The sequence below is a fragment of the Streptopelia decaocto genome, assembly GCF_964273445.1.
Source record: "Streptopelia decaocto genome assembly, chromosome: 3".
NCBI lineage: Eukaryota > Metazoa > Chordata > Aves > Columbiformes > Columbidae > Streptopelia > Streptopelia decaocto.
In genome coordinates this window covers 40,442,225-40,464,911 of record NC_138656.1, presented here as the reverse complement: position 1 = coordinate 40,464,911, position 22,687 = coordinate 40,442,225, and the positions used below count along the sequence as shown (strand labels likewise).

Below are 22,687 nucleotides of genomic sequence, written 5' to 3'. Positions count from 1 at the left end.
CAGAGAAGCTTCTTAAAGAGCTGGACAGAAACAACTGTGGCTTTCCAGCAGTCTGTGAGAACCTGGCACAGAATGCCACCTTCACACAACAAATCACCACGGAAACTAAAAGGGTAAAGATGGGCAGGATTAAATACTTGCTGAGAGGAACCTACGCACCTGGAAAACACAATATGGAAGTTGCTAAAGATGCATATGATGCCTGAAAGATTTGGTAGATGGACACATATAGATTTTCTTTTATCATAAACCGTTGCAATTAGGAACACTTTAGCAACATACTTCTGTAATCTGCAATAATACTGCATTAGAACTGAAGAGAAATCAAAGTGAGAAGGGGCATGCCACGTAATGTTGTGGCAGGGTGCATCGTCTTTACATTTTAGAAAGGTATTTTGTACTGTGTACCGTTGCTGTATCATAGTTGGGGAATTGGTTGACATTTAAAAACTTCAGCTTCTGAAGGATATTTAGTGACATTTAAGATATATTCTTACCCTTCACTGTATATATGATACAAATAGTGAAATGTAAGGATAAAAACATAGTTTAATACTTTGCCTCAGCTTATCCTGTATGTCATACATCAGAAAATTAAGTGTGGGAGAAATGTATCAAATCTTAGTCACTGTGAAAGCAAAATGTCAAGGAGCTTAATGCTGAAGTTAGGGAGATGGAATCCTTCAGAGACTTGCTAATCTGCAAGAATTCTGAAAGCACTGTCACAGGCCATCACATTTATTTTAATATATTTTGAAGTTCTGGGATAACAAAGCTATAATACCTGCTTTGCAGAAAAACTGTTATGTTGTTATTGCAAATGATCCAGGTGATTTTCATTAACTTAATTTTGACTGCAGCAACAAGCAAGGCTTTGGAACAAATCTTGAGGGAGAAAATAAGATATAATTAGCTACTGGTTATACGATAAAAGGGCAAAGAAAAATGGAACAATATGCAGTGTGGTTTTAACAAAGATCAATAAGATTACATTGATAATTTTATGTACAGCTACTTTCTAGACAATGCAAGAGTATTAGGAAGGAATTAATCTTGGCTTATGTACAAAATTGAAACACTGCAAATAGCCCAAAGAAGAAAATTACTGGTGTTTTTGATAAGGGACTCTCTCATGTTACTTCTATTCCATCAAAGAGAAAGGGCTTTGTTTTCACCTTCTCTACCTGGTGTTTGGTCAAGTTGTGGAATTTTATTGTATAATTAATGTAAGAGTAAAACTGGGTCCTGACCTTAGTGTTTGCAGGACTTGACCTTTTCATCACTGAGTGAAATTCCCAGTAAAATTTTGTCTTTCTCTGCTATAACACAAATTTCAAAATTAGGAACTGAGCTGGCACTGGGAGTCATTTCATGAGGACCAAGGTCTGCATTATCAGCTTTGACCTGATTGCTTCATTTTTTTCCAGCATGATTTGTGCAAGTATGGCATATGGTTAAGTTATCTTTTAACAGACCGTTGGGTGATATGCTGGGATTGGTGGTATTGCTATGTCTGATAGGCAGCATGAGTGGAGCAAGCCATTTTAAAATACAACTGCTTGGTTCAATCATGGGACACAATAGGTAGAATGAGATAAGTTTTTTTTAAAAAAAATATTTGCTTGTAACATCCTTTCTGAGGTGTCTTTTTCCTTCATTAATTCTGAGTTGTTTCCTTGTCATCTTGATTTCTGGGGAATCCCATTTTTTCTAGTTTTGCCAGACCTCTGCTTTTTCCATCAGGCCATTCTTGGAAGAATTTCAGTGGCATTTGGGTGAGATGCCACTTTTGCCCTGTGTATGCTGTGGTGGGCAGCAGTAGGAGTCTCTTGCCAGTAGCAGCTTGTGACCCTCCTTCCAAAAGGGAGCAGGCACACATGTGTTCCCTGTTTTTTTTGGGGATGTCTTGAACACTTGAAACTGTTAGAATTGTGTGATTCTCTTTCTGTAACTGTGTAATAGGTTGCTTGTTCTAGCTGAGTTAGTTGAAAATGCAATGATACGGTTATTTGAGTTGTTTTACACAACCTGGATCATGCTGAAATGATTAATGATAATTGTGGGGCTATAATTAGGGAAAAAAATGACTTGCTTGAGTTACATGGATGTTGATATATTGTGGTTCTAACTTAAAACTCGTTAAGAGTTTTAATGGAAAATTTTTAACTCTTAAGAGAGTACTAAGAGACACAGTACTAAGGGACATCACAAAGGGTGCAAGATTGAGGTGTCAAGAGATTCAGACAGCCTGGCAAAGTAAAGCATGGTGTTCACTGTGACAATCACATACATAACTGACAAATGCAAAATTAATAATTGGCAGTTTTATTCTAGTTGTTTGAAGAGCCTGTGAACGTAGTCAATCCATCGATACATGTTTTTTCAGTTGAATTTAATAAATATGTATTTCCAACTTTGAAATTATATAGTACTGTGTGTAGGCAGGCATTGTGGGTAAATGGGGAGATAGTGTTGATGTAGGTCTTTTTCCTAATTCTCTTGTTTAGAGAGGTTTTCTGCTTTTGACTTCTGAATTTATGATGATGTGGGTTCGGTTCATACCATCCATGTTAACAGAGCCAGGAAATCTAGAGACAGAATATCAGAGAAGAAAGTACAGTCCACTCAGGTGTTTTCACACAGCTGTAACTTTAGTATCATTGTAAAAACTAAAATATAGCATATAAATATATATATATATATATATAAAATATAAATTAATGTAATGCGCATAACATGTTAATATACAATATTATTATATAAAGAAATCATTATTTATCCTCTGTTTTATTCCCCTTAGAAACATATCTATGTGTACAGGCAGTGAAGGCAGATATTAGCTATTACATTGATAATAAAAACAAAAGGAAATATCTTTATGACAATCATAGGAATTTGCACCATAACTCTAGACCTTGACAAGTTTTTTTACTTTTAAGGTTCATGTTGCCTGGAAATAAGACTTACGACACAGTTTATTTTGTATTTATTCATAGTGGAAGGATTAGATTTTTTTTTTCTTTTTGTTATGAAACCATGTTGTGTGTGCAGGTCTATTGGTTGGTGGGTTTTCCGTATTTTATGTAACCAGGTTGTGACAAAACCATCACGTGGTTTTAGGAAAAGTATCTGTCGATGAAAATACAGTCCCTTTAAAACAACAACAACAACAAAACAGCCAAAACAACCTCATAGGATGAGATCTATAACAGAGATTCCCAATCTAAATCAGCAGAGGATTAGAAGCTGCAGTAAAAAAGAACAATAAATGAAGTCTCTAATCCTGAAATACTGGGTGTAACCTCCCAGGTCAGGCTTCAGGCAAGCAAGAGACTAAATTAATTTGTTTTGTTTTGTTTTGTTTTTTAGTGCAAATGTATATTCAATATGTGTTTATGCAGGACTTGTTATTTGAAGAGATGTCTGAAGTACCAGTTCCCAGTTCCGTTTCATTGCTCAGGTTCCACATACAACTCTGAAAACCTCTTCTCTCTCAGCAGTCATGTGTTGCATACTATACTTAGGCTTGCTGGTACAGGTTAGCTGAAAAACTTGAAATTTGAAAATATTATGGAATTAAAGGCAAATATTTAGGAAATTTAATACTTTTGATCCTTGAAATATTAATTTTATATGTGAATTATTAGTAACTAAATGCTTTGTATATTTGAGATCTAGAAAAGTATGTTAAACAGTAGAAAGGTGAAAATGAAGTGTGATTGATTTGCCCCTTGGAAATGCTTCAGCACACTTTTTCTGTGTAGTTTGGAGGAATAGGATGAACGAAAAAATCTCGTACTGTAAAGTATTTAAGAAATTACATGGAATTGCAACTACTAGCACATGTACAAGCAAGCACGTATGGAAGTCTTTGCAGTATTTCTGTCTCCTGGAGGGGTTTGTCTTCTTCTGGCATTCCAAGGAACAGTTGATGCTGCACAGTTCAGGTGCTTTGCCAGCCGATTTAGATCTGATTTAGCTGTGACCTGGGTGGTAGTATATGTAGCAAAGCAGACAAGAAAAAAGTTGGAAGGAAGGAATATTTTAGGGATATATGTGGTAGTGGATATCTGAATTATAGTTTTTCCTAAACTATGAAATTCTTCTCTGTTTTTTGGGGTTTTTTTTTGTTTGTTTGTTTGTTTGTTTTTTTTTAATTGATATAAATATGTTCACTATTGTAATCCTTTGGAAATTGAAAAATCATAATAAGACCACACTTGTCTTGGTATATTTCGTAAGACTAATAGAAAACATTCTGAATGGTAATGCATCACTTCATCTCCTTTGTTTTCCTTCTATTTTTTTTTTTTTTTCTTGTCCTAGCTCCCCAAAATAGAGCACCACCTATGGTACTTTTGGCTTCAAAGCTTATGAAATCTCTTTGCTGTGTGAGCATTTATAATCCCACTGAAACGGGGAACAACTGGGGAAAAGAGGGCAAGCTGATTTTGCTTTTGAAGATGGAAGCACTATGTGCATGAGTCACTGTTAACCCATGATACGACTCTGAGTGGGGTGTTCAGGGCTGGAATTACACTGCAGCCATTCACCCTACATTGGAAAAACTAAAGTTGAAAGTCTGCCTCCAGTCCGTGTAGCTTAAAATGTGCGGATGCAGCTGCTGTGCTGACGGTGCCAGCGTGGTGTGGTGCTCTGGTGGTTAGAAGAGAGAATTGTGGGAGGCTGACAGGAGGGGGAGCTTTTGGAGTAGAACTCATTTGTATCATCAGTCTCAGCTTGTGCTCACTGACAGATGTGCTCCCGGGCTTTTGCAAATGCGGTGTCAGGAGGATAGAAAGCACATCTTTAAAGATAAATGTGAGGTTATAAGAACTCAATCCTCAGGGAAATGTTATTGCAATCTCTGCTGTGGTGCTGGGCCTCAGTGCATGAATGTGTGGCTTTTTAGTGTGTCTGTGAATACTCTAGCTTTCTCCTCTTTCTCTCACATTTGTCTCTTTGCTTCATTAATGACTTGGATGAGGGACTAGAGTGTACTATCAGCAAGTTTGCTGATGACACCAAGCCAAGAGGAGTGGCTTACATGCCAGAAGGCTGTGCTGCCATCCGGCAAGACCTAGACAGGTTAGAGAGCTGGGCAGGGAAAAATTTAATGAAATATAACAAGGGCAAATGTAGAGTATTGCATCTGGGCAGGAACAACCCCAGGTTCCAGTATAAGCTGGGGAATGATCCATTAGAGAGCAGTGTAGGGGAGAGGGACCTGGGGGTCCTGGTGGACAGCAGGATGACCATGAGCCAGCACTGTGACCTTGTGGCCAAGAGGGCCAATGGCATCCTGGGGTGTATTACAAGGGGGGTGGTTAGTAGGTCAAGAGAGGTTCTCCTTCCCCTCTACTCTGCCCTGGTGAGACCACACCTGGAATATTGTGTCCAGTTCTGGGCCCCTCAGTTCAAGAAGGACAGGGAACTGCTGGAGAGAGTCCAGAGTAAGGCAACCAAGATGATTAAGGGAGTAGAGCATCTCCCTTATGAGGAAAGGCTGAGGGAGCTGGGTCTCTTTAGTTTGGAGAAGAGGAAACTGAGGGGTGACCTTATGAATGTTTATAAATTTGTAAAGGGTGAATGTCACGAGGATGGAGCCAGGCTCTTCTCGGTGACAAACGATGGTAGGACAAGGGGTAATCGGTTTAAGCTGGAGCATAAGAGGTTCCACTTAAACTTGAGAAGAATCTTCTTCTCAGTGAGGGTAACAGAACACTGGAACAGGCTGCCCAGGGAGGTTGTGGAGTCTCCTACTCTGGAGACATTCAAAACCCACCTGGACACACTCCTGTGTAACCTCATCTGGGTGTTCCTGCTCCAGCAGGGAGATTGCACTGGATGATCTTTCAAGGCCCCTTCCAATCCCTAGCATTCTATGATTCTATGATTCCCCTCAATAACTAAGCAAATCCAAAGTTAACAACAACATGCTCGTGATATTGCTGTTTTTTAAGGATTTTATTGTTCACCTTGTTGCTCTTTGAAAGGTTGGTCTTCTGTGCAGATTGGTCAGGAAAAGAACTATAATGTGAATTCCTTGAGTTGGGACTTGCCTGTATTTCTCGGTGGACAGTACTGAATGTGCTTTCAACGTTCAATAAAGACCTGCATTTCAGAAAAGTGTAAATCCTTATTTTTAGTGTGTGCCTCAGGAGAAAAAAAGTTGTCCTGAAATATAAAATAACTGTAATAGGCCAAACTTGCTTCCTTCTAATGAAGGCAACCTCTCCCGTCAAAAGTCACAGAATCACAGAATGTTAGGGATTGGAAAGGACCTCAAAAGATCATCTAGTCTGATCTCCCTGCCGGAGCACAGTCGTGCTCATGACAGACAAGGTGGTTCACATTATTAGTACTGACGGTCAAGGTCTGTAGCAGTTCCTGCCATATGGAAGGGTGCGTAATACGTACATACAGATATCTCTTCAGGCCAAGGGAGAATCTGTGACTGTGTCAGGCTGGTACTGGGTGGGAGGATTACATGAAATTATTATATGTATATTTTATATAAATATATATATTTATAGATAAAATAGTTAATATTTTACAATATTTCATTATTATATGAAATAATGTTTGTAAAATGACTTTTGGTGGGGGTAGTCATCCTTTCTCCCTCCACCTTGCATTTGAGTGAACATGGTTGCACTAAATCTCACGTTGAAAATGATCATTCAAGAATAGCAATTACCTGCATTTTTGAAAAAGGCAGAAAATATGAATGGAAACCATTCTGGACTTGCGAATTTTCATTGTGCAGTGAATGGCTTATATGTTCTTCAGTTGTTGCCAGAGGTGATTTTGATGAAGCGCTATTCAGGTGTTGGTCATAGTGATGTCCTGCTAGAGATTGTAAGATCATAGTGCTTCATCTTAATGAGAATGGAAAGAAGTGGCAGATGACATGGTGGTAGACAACATGGAATTTGGAAGCTGAGACAGAAGACCTAGGCTGAGCTATAGCAGAAAAAGTATCACAAAATATCAAGAGTACCTAATACTACCCAACTTAATTTCACATTCCCATTCTTTTAGTTAGTTAATTGTGTAATCCTTTGTAAGAAAATAAAAAAGTCTTATCACTTAGCTAGGATTTAGTAAGTCATTCTAAGCTGCTAAAAAATAACTTATAGATTTATAGTCATTTGCTGGAGGGTTTTGGCAAGATCCTCAGAACACTGATTTTATCGAAGGCTGAAACTTAACTGCAGTTCTTCTCTAGTTCAAAAGCTGGTACACCTTCCATTCTTGCCAAACTAGTGCTTAGGGGAAAAGAAAGAATAGGCTCTAAGAACTTCATGACCTGGGATTTATGGGAAGAAATGTTGTTATAATGTAAAAAAAATTGACCTTTTTAAGGGGGGGAGTGGGGAAGAAGCTGAGATATCTTTGTTCTTTACTATTTTCATGGTGTGTAAAGGCAACCAAGATAAATGCCTTTTACCATTGCCCTTCAATCCCTGTAGCAGAAATCAGCTGATCATTTAATAATTATGACATCATTAATCATTTAATTATTCCAGGTTATTTGCAACCATATTTACCTATTGAGAACACATTCAGATGTTACCTCATGTAAGTTATGAGTAAGAGGTGATTAAGGCTATTCTTGCTGCATTTTATTTATAAACTAAAGATGAAAAAATGTAGCTTAAAATATTGTGGTTGAATTCGATGGGAATTTAACCTAGGAATTAAATATGGCCGTGATTTTGGTTTTTCTGTTTAAGGAATAGATACAGGGATTAATATTGCACAATTTTGCACATCTAGACACAAAGTCATTTTAATTTGACATAATTATAGTGCAAATAGATGGAATGCTGGCAAACCATTTTTGGTTCCAAACAGAAGTAGTTAAAAGCCTGTGGCATCCAAAGTTAAGGAGGTATTTTGCTATACCTGAACAAAAATATAACCTTCATCTTGCCCTTTATCAAAATCATGAATGTGATTCCTGCTGCTTCCTGAACACATGTTGCTTTATTGACATCAGTGCAGGCACAGATAAGGGCAGAGGGCAGCCAGGCGGGGGGGAAATTTGGCACCAACCTCCCCAGGCTGCAAAGGACTTAGGAGCTGGAATGCTTCTGCTGTAGTGACAACTGGCTTTTACCTGAAAACAGGTGAAAGAGAAATGTCAGACGCACTTGACAAGGGAGGCACAACTTCTTGGTGAGTGGTGGTTTTCAAACATTGGTCTTCCCTGTAAAAGAGCTTCAGCCCTGTCTGAACTAGAGCACCACAGTGACTCTGTCTGTTGGGAAGTACCCGATGGTATGGTGTTGCCTTGAGAAAATTAGTGACATTCCCAAGTAATGACACACTTTCTTTTGGTGGGCTATACTCCTCACTTCCCTTTATGGAAATATGCATTGTCCTTTTTATAACTTTGGCTGTGTTTTATGTTTGGGGGGAGGTGAGTGGTTCTGACACTTGTAATGACTGTTCAATTTGATGATGAGCCCCTAGCTGGTTAGGTACAAAATTTCAGTGGCTTAACAGTCTGTTCTAAATATATTGGCAAGTAAGTGCTTTAAACATATAACGCATTTATTGTTGATGCAGTGTTGGTGTTTTGTTTTGTTGCTTTTTTTTTTCCCCACAGCTGTTCATAGTGAAGCCATTTTCTGTATGCATTGAAAAACGAACTTTTTTTCAGCTTGCATTTGGTAAAATGTGTGAAATGAACTGGCAAAATGTACTTCTGTAATTCAAATTTCTGTCTGTCCTCAGCTCTCCATAGCAATCGTAAGGAACACGTAAGCTGTGTCAGAGCACATCTTTGTCCAAATATTATTATCTTTCTGTTGGGAACCTTTATTTTTTTGACTCAATGAATATTTGATGCAAAGGACAACTTAATTGTACTGAAGTTAGTTTAAATGATTGATTCTTTCAGCTCAAAAAGTACTAGCTAATATAATTAAATAAATTTTACTACTGTATTTATTCCAAGACTGATAATGCACTGGGGAGAACACTTAAGCCTCAGATGGACAAAGTGGCATAAGTAATGCAGAGTGCAGTAAGAGAAGTTAAGTTCATTAATGACTTTATTTAACATATATGCTTATTCTATGATATCTTGTCTGAATACTAAAGTATGTTTAGACAAATGTTAATATTCACTAAGCAACAGTAGTTAAAAACCACTATACAAATTAAACTGCAACTGAATGGCAACTGAAATTCTGAACAAAGTATCTGAGCAAGACTTAAGCGGTACAAAGAATAGCAAAATAATGGATGGATTAAGGAGAAGAAAAAAAAAAAAAAGAAAAATAAAAACAAAAAAGGGCTCGTTTCCTGTTTTATCAGTGCTAGATGTTATTCCTGTTAATTCAGTTAAACCAAAAGGGGCAGGGGGCTATTCTTCTGGATGGCCAGGAGAACACTCTCTAAACATGACATGACTATTTAGATGTTGGAACATCCAGACAAAAAAAAAAATATATATATATATAAATTATATATATATATATATATATAAAAATTATATATATATATAAATAAAATTATATATATAAAATTATATATATAAATATATATAGAAATTATATATAATTATATATATAATTTTTATATATATATTAAAAAAATTATATATATATATAAAGTCTGATGTTCAGAAGTCATGGACAACATTTTAATATTTAGTATGACATGAGGAAATGTGTCATTTTCTCATGTAGTCCTATTTGTGTGTGTGTGTGTGCAGGGTACTCTTCCTCTGGTGTATTTTCTTCTTATTATTTTTTCTTCTGCATTTTAGATAAACGTAAAGCATCGACTTCTCCATTCATCCTTGTCACTTGCAGTCTCTAATTTAGCTAGACAACTTTCCATCTTATTGAACTTTACTCAGTGATCTAAGATGATACTATGGTAATATGATGTGCATTGCCTCAAAAGTCTAGCAGAAATGCTACTTATTGGTGCTCTAGTGTCAGTCTGATGCCTGTCTTATACTTTTCTTTTTTTTTCTAAAACTTGCTGATATAGCTTAACCTTAGTATTTTTAGCTAGGAAGATCAATTTACAGCAGTAAAAAGGTAATACCTGGGGCTTTTTTAAGTGGTCTTTTACAGCACCACTAAGCATTGGCAACTACAGCCCCAAAGAAAAATTATGAAGAAATCACAAAACTGTCTGTCTGCAGATAGCACCCTATTTGTGCTTCACTTAGTTTCATGCTGTAGCCTTTCTTCATGCAGGGAATTGCTGTACATCGCTGTAACTGTGAGTAAATTGTTGTGAAAAATCACAGTGCATTTTCAGACAGTAAGAAAGCCTGTCTTCAATTAATTAATGACTTTGAAGGTTTAACAACTGAACTTGATCTTCAGCTAAAAAGAAGGATATGTTGAATAAGCAATTATGTTATCATCACCTTATAGGTGGTGAAACCAAGGAACAAAGGCAAACTAATCAGCAAAAATAACAAAACTTGTGTATCTTATAAGTTTATCCCCTGGCTTATCCCCTTGAATGTACTGTAGCATGTCTAATAAAAGGCCAGGAAACTTGGACAAATAATTCAATATTATCAGTTCTTCAGATGTGGAGGGGAAAATCTTAGAAATAACTTCCAACATTTTAATGTATTGTTTATTTTGGGCTGTATTGTCCCATGAATTTAATATAATACAGAAACTTTGGGCCAAATGTCACTTACAATGTCCTTTATAAATTACATCCACATGTTTTATAAAAAAATCTTTTTTGTATGTTTAAAAAGCCTGGGAAAATTTACATTTTGAATAAAATCAAGATTCAAACAGAGATCTTGCATTTGTATGTAAAAAAAACCAAACAAACAAACAAACAAAAAAAAACCCAAAAAAACCAAGTAGTACTATCATGGTTATTATTATTATTGCTACTTTAAATGTCACTAAAATGCTTTCTTAATGTACTTTTTCTGGAAAAGTACCTTTGGCTTCCAGAGAGAAGGTGGGAAAAAGAGACTATAGGAACTGAAGGAACTGATTTAGGTAAAATTGTATTCACAGCTAGTTTATACTAAAACATGAAATTAACTTTATTACTCTGTCTACCTTTTCTCTTCCAGTAGATCTATTTAGTCTCCTCATTTATGTCCTGTAACTCTGCACATTGGCATCTTTTGACATTCTAGAGCTTAATCAAGCAATTTAATATTCTTAGCATGTAGATTTTACTACAGCCGGGGTCTATAACTGATTTTTGTAGTCTCTCTCTGACTAATTGCACACAGCACAAAGGTCTTTCAAACCTCTAGCATTGTCACCTTTAATATACTTTATAGCGTATGTTTTCCTTTCATGCTTTGGTGAGATAACAAAGAAAACACCTCGATTGTGAAATCTGGCTCTGTAATAGGAATAAATCTCTTTTATTGCTTTTCAAAAGTTTTACTTCTCTGAGTTGATGCTTATGGTACTGTGTTTTAGTTTGGAGTACTCTGCTGCTCTGGAGCCGTATTAAATACAATTTAAAATAGAATAGTTATCAGGAGTTCTGTTTGTTTGTTTGTTTGTTTTGTTATTATTCTTTTATTGAGAGTTTCTCCAAAGAAGCAGAGAACAATTTCTTAAAGACTATGATCATTTTATGATGTTTCTTGGTAATATTTTGATTTTTCCCATTAGGACAATTGCATAATTTAAATAAACCGGAAATTGATGCTACAGTAATATCTCATGTTTTTTGCCTGTACTCCTCAGTGTGGCCAACACAAGGTATATTTTCTTGAATATCCTCATTAATGAGGCTACAGATCAGTTCAAATTATTATATCGAACTACGTTATATTGAAGACCTATTATGGGATACTTTTCTGAAGAATTATTTTTTTTATTTCATGTTTATACTTCTAATAGTTGAGATTTTCAATAGACATTGTAATGCCTTAATATTTGTGTCCCATAGATAGCTACAAATTCTTATTGATCTGTGTCATCACCTTGGCAGGACGAACTCTACTGGAAAAGCTCTTCAACCAGCAGGAAAATGCGCCACAAGAAGAAGCGGAAAAACTGTGTTCTCGTATTATTGCGTTGGGTCTTTTGCTTCCATTCACCGACTGCTTCAGAGAACCATGTAATCAGAACACCCAGCAAACCACACCCACGTTCGATGTAAGTAGTGAAAACATTCTCTTTGTTCTGTTTTGCCAAGCATAACATGTCTCATCAGTCCTGAGAGAATTCTATTAGCCCTTTTAATGAAAATTAACCTTGAGAGAGTGGCTGGCTAGTATTATGAGCTCAGGTGCGTACACTTTTGGATCCAAGTAAGCGTAAGTTTTAAAAGGTTCTCTATTAACTTGTTTTCTTAACTTATTAACTCATATCTTAGTCTACTGAACTGTTCTTCATCTGTGGTTTTCATTAAGTCTTTTCATTTTAATCAAAGCACTCTGTAGGACTATCAACACTCCAATCCCATAGCTGCTTCACCAAAAATAAGGATTAAAGGAACAACAGAAAACAGCATGTAAAAAAAACTTTACAGAACCCAAATAGGATATCTATGCTAGATGATTTCTTCTCCCTGAAAGGTTTTGATACAAAATAGTGCTGGGATCAGTGCAACTTTGCTAGAGTTCCAGCTACTGTGTTATCTGTGCCTTTGGGCTATCTGGCCAGACTGCTGTTTTTCATGGTGTTTGCATACCATTACAAAATTGTGGTGTAGACATCGCCTAACATCCTTTTTTTTTTTCTTCTTGGATGATGAATTCAACATTGTCTGATACTGTACAAACCGTGAAGTTTTACACTGAACTTATTTTTCTGATCTTTGCTTTTAAATTTTGACACTTCTTTGTAGTGGTTTATGTGTCTGAAGATAATAAAGGTTTTTCTCTTTACTAATTAACTTTAAAATAATGTACAAATATTAACTAATCTACTTAATACCTTAGTCATATAGTTAAGATCATCCCTATTCTATACATTTAGCTGAAGCTTGGTTAGAAATTCTCAAAAAATGATTGGCATAGATATGGGAGAACCAGTCTTTTTAACTCTTTAAATCTTTCTAGTCTTTCCTGAAGAATAGCCTAATACAACTGGTGAAGTGAAAATGGGTAGAATAAATTTGTCTAATGAATTCTTAACACAAGCAAGCTTTCCTAGATAAACTAGCTTATCTACAAAATCACTCCATGTTCTCTCTAACAATATTCAACCTTTTTTTTTCCTTTTAAAAAAAAAAAATGTTTAAAATATTTTCAAACTCTTTTTAGAAATTAATCAAAACATTGAGTGTGACTAAAAAACTGAGGTTATTCAAGCAACTTAATCACACACCATCTGAAAGTGTTTGTGGTTAAATATACTCAATAAATTTACATGTCCTATTTTTTCCAGTTTGTTTAAAACATTCTGGAAATGTTTTCTGTTCTGTTCTTACCATATATTCAGCTAAACTCTTCTTCTTTCAAGTATTAAACACAATAGTCTTTTTTTAAAAAGTTTCTCCTCACTTACAAACAGATTTTATCAAATGATGCATTTAGAAAGAGGCAGAAGAGGCTCTTTCATTAACTGGTGTACTATTCTTTGTCTTAGTGAAAGAATTATTCTAGTTATCCTTCACTGAGGTATCCATCAAGATGTACTTTCTGAAAAAAAAAAAGTAGCCTGGGCTAGTGCCATGTGAACAGTGCGTCAAAGTCAGCAATTTAAGAGGTTGCTGGCCTAGCACCAATCATAATTGAATTGGACTCTCAGTAAGACACAAATGCTCTCTTACTGTTTTTCTGTATAAGTCCCCTAAACAGATCAAACTCCTGTAAAACAGTGTCAGAAGTAACATAAAGACCTGCGTACATGTATTCAACTAGTAGTGCACCCTACTTCAAAGGAGCATGCATCTGTCTGAACACTAAGATCTCAACAACTGAATTTCACATGGCACGAAGGTGAGAGCTGCTGCTATCGAGTTTGGGAATATGTTTGTGTTTCAGCCTTGGTGACCATGGTACAGGAACACTGTTTATTCATTACGTGCCCAACAAGGGTGAAAATGTTTAGAACTCGCAGTATAAACTCTAGTGGCTGAGAACTTCAAAATCAGGCTTCTTCTAGCTGATTTTGCTTCTTAGAGTGAGTAAATAAAATATCTTACAGAGAATAAATGCCAATAGTTATGTAAGGAAATAAAACAATTAAAAAATAATGTAAATATCTTATGGTGATTCTGTACATTACTTTAAAAAGATGTGCAATCTGTGACTCATGTTCCCTCTTTCTTCCCTCCCTATGTCTGTAGTTTGCCTTTTTCTTATTTAGGTTTTTGTTGTGTTTTTAAAATCATTAGAAGAGGAATTTAATGTTGATCTAACTGTTAATCTCAAAGACAGAGGAATTAAACCCGCCTTAAGTAATGCTTAAGTTTCACCCATCTAGAATTGGGAGATACATCATCTTTGACCTTACTCCAAAATTGGGAGCACGGCCAGCCCCATATTCTTCCTTCATCTCTGAGTTCATCAGATGTGCCTCCAGTTCCATCCTGGATTGCCTCCAGTTTTGCTGGTGTCCTTTTCACTCAGCTGAAACTGCTACCAACAAAGTTCCTGTAACCCTATCCTGATCCCAGTCAGGTTTGTTTGACACCTTCTCATCCTCGCTCCCTGATACAACCAGCTCTTGTGCTTGCTTGTTCGTTAATGTTACTCGTTTGGCTGTTTTGATTTTTGTCTTAGTCTGGTTCTCATAAAGCCTCTTATGACACTCCTTTAGCATGTTTGTTTGTTGTTTCTTTGTTTGTTTTCCAGAATTTCCAACCTTTTTTCCACTGAAATCCTTCCTTGAATCCTGTTTTTTTTTTTCCTCCTTTTGTGATGGATCCCATGTATTTCTGAGCTTTAACTTACTCTTTTTTTATGTTGAATAAAAACCATGATTCCCCTTTTGCTTAAATGTGGCCCCACAGACTTTGATTTTTGAAGATGTTAGGTTACAGTTTATGAAAATAATTCAGTAAGTTTTGTTCGCTCCATGATCTATTGCTCATGGCTTGAGATGAATATAAACAGATTATTTTAAAGTCTTATTCTCTCACTCTGATCTCCTTTTCTGGATGTCTTCCAGTGAATTTAGTTTAATATACCTAATGCTGAACTCTCTGTTGTCTTGAAATGTTTGCAATTGCACACTCTGACTATATTATCATCTTCTTTACTGCTAATGCCCAGTGGTCACCTCTTGCTCTCCCTGTCTTATAAGCGTGTGCCCAAATTTTGTCTGTTTTCCAAGTAACACACAAGAGATCTGTTTTGTTGGGGTTTTTGTTTTTTTTTTCTCCCAAGATATTCCAGGCTTCAGTATGCGCCTCTGCCTCAGCCCGTTGAATAATTGCACACATCATCTTTTTCTTGTTGGATCCTGTTTCTTTTCCACACTGTCTGACTGCAATTAGGCATTGCATTAAGAGTAAAGAAAACTTTCACAGCTCTTAGTTTCTTGGGTTACTATTATAATAGCTCCTGGAAGCCAGTTTAGATTAAATTATTGTTACTTGTATTTCTGGTGTAGGTTATGCTTTCTTGACTTTATGATTACTCCTTTGTTAGTATACGGCAAACATGAAGAACCAACAAATACCTAGTGAGAGCATAAATCTTCAGAGAACTAGCAGCTGTCATCACATTTATGCTGAGGGTGGTGTCCAGTTTTCAGAGACTGATAACTTTGTCAGATTTTGGATACATTTTAATGATGATCGGAAATGGCATGTTCCTAAACTATCTGTGAGCTTTTTGTCAGATTTCAAGTCATAGCCCAAAGCCAGAAACTTCAAAACTGTTTTAAGAACTTCTGAGGAAACTTTCATGTTCTATCATGGCCCACTTTATTTATTATTTATTTCCAAACAGATTGTGGCAGATGCCCAGAATAAAAGATTAGTCGGAAAAATAGAAGTTGAACAAAGTTTTAGAAGTAACAGAAGTAGACAGGGTTGAGACTTTTAAGATGTTTGTTGTTGAGAAGCAGCGGGATATTTTGTTATAGCTCTTCCTACCTACTCTTATTATAATGTAATGGTATCTTAATAAGTAAGTAAATGTAAAATGAAAGGTTCACTGTCCAGTAATATGATGCCCTTTTTTCTAGTTTCCTTTCTCCTGGAGAGGCTGCTAATTATTGCCTCATGGGTGTCATGACCAGTTACTCATCAGGCTATCTTTACAGCCTTTCATTCTTCTGCTAGTGTTTTATAAAAGAAAAAAAAAATAAAAACATTTTTAAAAAGAATTTTTTTAAAAATGGCCAAGCAAGTAATTGCACAAACAAGTAATTGCACAACTTATAGAAAGATAGATTAGCAATAGCCTATTTAAATAATGTTCTCCAAAAAATGGGTTGCCTTTTAAATAAATAGTGCCTACTTGCCTTTTGAATTTTTCCCTTTTTAATAGTTGGGACTTGTTCAAGAGGACTTCTAAACTTTCAAATTAAAATCAAACACTCTCTGACTGAATGATATGTAAGAAATTACTTTGTGAAAAACTCTTGTGGTCCCAAATGACTGTGTCATGTTATTAAATTAACTATATTTCTATAGTGTAGGTGTAGTCCTAAGCTCTAGTCTTAATGTTACCTCATTATTTTATAATATTAGAGCAAAATAAACACAATGCTGAGCTGGCGAAAGAGTGCATCATTAGCAAGAATGATTTATATACCCACAGGCAAGTTTTCCAGCCACCTGTTGGAGGACCACAATTTTAAACAAGAGATCTCATCTCCTGCTTAGCTCTCCTGTTAATGATGTATCACAGAAGCTGGAAGATGGCTCGCTTTGGAGAGCCATCAGTAATGTATATAAGTTATAAAGATTAGTGTTAGCTGTTATATCTTTTTGATTTATAAATTATTTCAGCATATTCTATAATGAAAGAGCTAAACGGATATCTTCTGGAGAATGTCTGTCTTTACTGTGTCATGATGTGGTTTTATGCATAGGCATGTTTGACAGTTTGGGATAGGGACTACCTCTTGTGCGATTTGTAGTTCTGATGCCAGACTAGATTTTCATCCATTTCTGGAATAACGCTTCCACAAGGAAACAAAGAGCCAGACAGCATAAATGGGAAATGCTATAAAAATGGCTGTTTTCCTATTATCTCCTGGCCACCTGTGGTGATGCAAATGCTTTTTAAGGAAATAAAGACATTGCTTTCTTTCTGCTGAGCAGTAGCAGATGGTGGGACTTTGCAGGTCAGCTGGAAAAGGAGTTAGTGACATGAAGACTTCAATTAATTTTAGTTTATTTGCACTGTTTATGCCAGTCTGAAAATTAGTAGTTAAACAGATTGCAGACAGACTCCTTTCCCAGAAGTCAGAGAGCCAAAATACCAGTGATCAGTTTCCAAAGAGCAACTTTCCCAAGAATTGACTTCAGCCTTAGAAGAACTTTTCTTCTGAATTGCAGCACAAAGCTGGCAACAATACAGCATTTCTTCAAGCAAACTTTTAATGCTCAGGAATAAAATGTGTAGGACTGAATGTTGTCCCATCTTATGAAATTTTTAATGGCAGTAAGGTGGGGGTCAGTAGTGAGTTAGGCTGTACAAGTTAATAAGTGAAAATTGTGGAACAGAGCAGAGAAAACAGTTAATTTTCTTTCTTAATCTTTGTTTGTCATGTAGGTTACTATGGCAGTTGAGTTTGGCTAAATCAAAGCCCTCATGTCTCCTCTTCCTTTTCCATTGCCTAGTAACACTTAGTGACACTTTGTCTTTTGGTGAGCAACTATAAACATTCCTGAGAATAGTAAAATGGAAACAGTTGGATGATTACTGGGCTGAAGGATTCCTGTTATTCTGTTTCCCATCTTCCTTATTAAAATTTTAATTGCCTATTTATTTTATAGTTGTTACATCTGGCCCTGCAGACTTCTAGCCTTTTCTTTTTCTTTTTCTTTTTTCTTTTTTCAGTTACTTGAGGTGATGCTACTGTATACACTGTCGACTGAGGTATTTTATGTGTAGGGTGTTGTTAGGTTCTTATGCTTCTTTTTGCAGAGAATGTTGATTTACCTGCATGTTATTCTGAACTGCTTGAAGAGACACATGCTGGATGTTAAGTTTACACAACCTGTTTACAGCTTTCAAAATCATTGTGCATAGTGTAAAAGTGGTGGTCACCCTGTCACCTAAAGAGATCTTTCTGTTTTATGACCTTTGGTGCATTAGTTCACTTTCTTAAGAATGACAGTTATAACTCAGTCTTTTTTTCTAGTTTGGAACTGAGAATACAGTGAGGGTTGAATTTGTGTATATTGCATGCCTCTGTATTTTCAAGAGGAAGTTTTTATGGTAGTAATAATACACCTTTTCAAATGGAACAGAGGTGATAGGAATTTTCTATTGAAACAGATTTCTTTGAAAAATTCAAATTTATCAGAATCCAAACCTATTGCAGAACTGTGCAAGTGAAAACAACTCCTGATGGAGAAACTTATTGCGTCAGCTTAGGATTTCTGGAAATAGTGAATGAGATAGGACACACCATCAGATGGTCTAAGTAACAGCTGAAATCATCATAGCCTTAGGATGCAGTCTTCAAGCGTGAGTTCAAGTTCAATGTGTAAAGAGGCTAGATTTTGAGATTCCTCTGTTTCATAAGAGGCTAGCCACGGTTCCTTCTTCCAATAAAAATTTCAGGCAAGCTCACCAGTTCAATTTATTTGGCTATATCAAAGGTAGAAGTTATTGGGGAATAGGATGACCAAGACAATAACTCTGGAACTGATTGAGAATAGATGTGGAAATCTGCAGTCTAGTTTCCTGATTTCCTTTCCCCATGAGGGCCCTAACTACAGAGCTTTTGGCTCTACTGGCCTCTCATATCCTTAGGATATTATGTTGAATCCTGAGCTCAATGGGATCAAGCAAGTTTGTTCTGTTGAGGAGGCTGAAGTCATTTCATGGGAAAGAAATGTTTCATGGGGTTTTTTTGACACTTAAAGTGTTTTTAAATGAATTGTTGAGACCCACCAGTTTTCTGAAAAGAAAATAAAAATCACTTGAGTAAAATGTCCATGCATGAAATTTAGTTGATGAGGATAAAGTGCTACTTCAGCCATACATTACAGTATTATGTCTGACTTGCTCTTTTCAGCCTTGAAAGGCATCTGTGCTCACAGCCCAAGGTAATACAAGCTGAGAGCCATGTTTAATCACCACTCTGGTTCTGTCAGTGGTCAGACAGAGCTTTGTTGCTGAACCTCTCCTCAAAAAGTAAACCACTTTCCTCATTCTTGATAGTATTGATTTCTTTATTTTAAAAGCTGCTTAAAATAAAGCAGTCTCCTGCTGATAAGAGCATTTTGAGGTAGTCCAGCTCTGATTTCCTGACCTAAAACCTTACTTGTCCAATTAACTATTTATATGCAATGGGAACATACAATTAGCTTTCTTTCATTTTAGAGGTTCTGTACTTAGTATAGTAGAATGATTAAACTTCCTGAATGGGAGGGGAAAAAAAAAAAACCTCCTGCCATGCACTTGAAACAGTCTGAATGACAAGCAGTTATATACAAATGTGAAACAATCTCTTTGGATTTCTTAGGCCTGGAAAACACCTTCTGAGTCATGGAGTCTGGCCCTTGCTTACCCAAGTACCATAACATGTAATTCTTCTACAAGTTTATCTAGCTTCATCTTAAATGCAGTTATACTTTGTCCTCTCCATGCTCCTCCAACTCTTCCCATTGGAAGACTGTCCAGAGACAGACTGATTTGATGAGTAGGAACTTACTTGTAACTATCACTATAGGTTTACTCCTGACCCATTTATTCCTGTCTGCAGACATGCCAACCCTTCTCTCCTCCCCTCTTCAGGACAACTTTGTATGTTTGGGGTTCTAGTGAAAAATCATTCAGGTTTACAATTTTAAAAGAAATGCCGTGCAAGAGAAGGCCTGATTCCATCATGGCTTAACACAGGAGTCACCAGGGCAGTTTGTGCCAATTCACTCTAGTATAAGAAGCTTTAGAGGTACAGCTGATGCATTTCCCCCATCTACTGCTGTGCTGAGCTGAAGAGCAGAGGCTATTTCTGATAGCAGTGTGCTTCTGTACACCATGCCTTTCCCATCTTGCCATGTATGAGCTAACTGCATGCCTTTTTTTGAGTATTGTCAAAATACTTCTGGTCAGATTCTTTTCACCTTTATTCTCATGTTGCCAACTCATGCCTTTGCAACCAGTTTGGGCAGACGTGTGTACATTTATTGCTGTTTCAGCTCCAACTCTTGTATCTCACAATGTCTATGTTTGTCCTTTGAACTGGAAGCAGATAAACAGTTGATTAAAAGCTGAAGAGTGTTGAATAGAAGGTCATCTTACCTGCTTATCTCCCGTAGCAATACAACTGCCAAAAGCACAGATTCAAGGTTGCACGTTATATTCATACAGTGGTGGATATACTAATCTCTACCTCAGTCCGTGCCTGGGGAACAAACCTGATCTCTGTGAAAAATGTATGACCCCTTTTCTGAAAGCTTAGGGCTCACCAGAATCCTGATTCTGGCCACAGGTCTATCTCATGGCCCTAGTTCTGGGTCCATCAGCCTCTTTCTATGTGTCATTTGATAGAGACCCTTACTTTGAGTAGCTTACAGCATTGGCTTGAATCTTTAAATATTAGGAGGAAAGCATATCTTTAGCTCAAGCAGTGAAGGAACATAATTCATATTTAATATATTATGGACCTGAAATGTAACACTGTGGTGTCCGAGCATTAAAATGTGCTACAAAAAGCCATTCTTTGTGCCTACTGAGAGCTGGCTAGGAAGAGAGTGAGTTAAACTGCAGACCTGACTCTATTCTAAATGCTAGCATCTATAATTGGTAAAATGTCTATTGATTAGGTACCATCAGATTCTGTAGGCAGTTTGCCTTGCCCATGTGTGAATGCTCTGCAGTTTTAAGAAGTGGTGGAAAGTGCTGTGTAAGGATGTGTGGAAATGACAACTCTTCTTGCCATCATGTTTCATGCGCTGGACTCAGATAACTTTAAGCTTTTAGTGTCCACTCAGAAATGAGTCCGAATAAATAAGATGGTGATCATTCACTACAAGGACGTATCTATATCTAGATATATATATATATATATATTACTGAAAAGAAGTGCACACCAAATAGAGGAGTCTGAGCAAGATGAAGTGGAAATTCAAGATATATTCAAAGCTTGATCACGGTAAGAATATTCACTGGCTGTACTTACAATACTATGCAGTAAAAATTGCCTTGGAAATGAAAAGATTAAAGGGGAAAAAAAGTTGGATGTGGAAATCCAGGTTTGTGGATTCTTGTGTTAAAATTATTAATGATAAAAGCAAATCTGGATTTTTTTTAAAAAAATTTGAATTATTTTGTGTCTTTTGCTTGAACAGTACTTCAACATCACAGAATTGGTTGCATATATCTTTCTTCTAAATGTTCTAATAATCATGCAGTGTCATGATATTATCAGAGAAACAAAATATGTTAGTGTATTAACTGACAAGAAATTAAAGCTTAAAAGGATTAGATTTTGGACAGTATCTTGAGTGAGTAGGAATTAGAACATTCAAATGATTCACCTCTTTTGAAGGGCACAGAAGTGGAGACAGGGTCAATCTTTTCCCATTTTAATTGTAGTTTATGGACTATCAACTTGAAGTCCAGACCTTCAGATTACCTTTCTGTCTGTCATGAGGATTTTTCATATTTTAAATTGTGTATTAGTTTGCAAGTAGTCTGAATATAGCTGTTAAATACCTTGCTTATATGTTGAATACAGATACATTGTGGTTGCAGTGCAAACCCCTCCAATGCATTTTTGCAAGTTTACATCTGCCTCTGTTAATCTCTGAGTCTATTTCAGCATCCTTTTCTGTGTTGAGTAGTGTATGTGAAGAATCCTAAAACAAACAAAAAAGTGCTTTTATACTTGCAAACAAATCTCTCATGCTGGATTAGGAGTCGGTTATGGAGTTGTGTGATGTCTTAGTTTATAACTGTTCATAGTTTATATGCTGTAAAAAAAAATCAGCAAGAACACTGGTAGCTCATATTTTATTACCTTTATAATGTATCCCTTCTGTACAATAATTCTGAGGCTTACCATGCTTGCTTTGTTTTGGTTTTAGTGCATCTTAATTCATGTAGACTAATAATACTTCAAAAATTTGTTGTTAAATGATTGTACTGTATCTTTCAAGAACTAGCATGGTGAAATATGTCCAGGAACAGTTTAACTCTTTGTCTACCTCATCCATGCTATGTCAACATTATCTATAGTTTGTTGCCTTCTGTTTTATTGCCTTATGTCCCTACATGTAATCCCACTGAAAGCTGACTGTGCTTACCCAGCTAACCCTCTGTAGATGTTGTTCTTCCTTGTGTTCCCTGGGTTGTGTAAGGTAGTAGAGTGGGGGGGGGGCGGGAAATTCTGATTTACCTCTGACTTTTTTGAATCTTATTTTCCTCTGTCTTTTGAGATTTGGGTGGTACAGAAACAGTAACAAAATCCTGCACCTTTTCTTTTTGTTTACACAGTATGTACAGCACTGGGCACCCCAAATACACACATCCTCTAAAAAGCTGGAATTAAAAAAAGGGAAGGTACTAAGTTACTGAAAGAATGGCATTAATCAAGCCTGTTTGGATGTTCAAATGCAGTAGCATTGT

General features: G+C 36.4%; 1 protein-coding gene across 1 annotated transcript in view; it reads left to right on the top strand.

The window, feature by feature from the left end:
- Positions 1-22,687, top strand: part of FMN2 (formin 2) — a gene marked incomplete at both ends in the record, with an annotated part of 134,359 nt that overhangs the window by 8,716 nt on the left and 102,956 nt on the right. Inside the window, 1 exon segment of the mRNA XM_082048938.1 lies at positions 11,965-12,131. Within this exon segment, the coding sequence (XP_081905064.1) occupies positions 11,965-12,131 (167 nt within the window).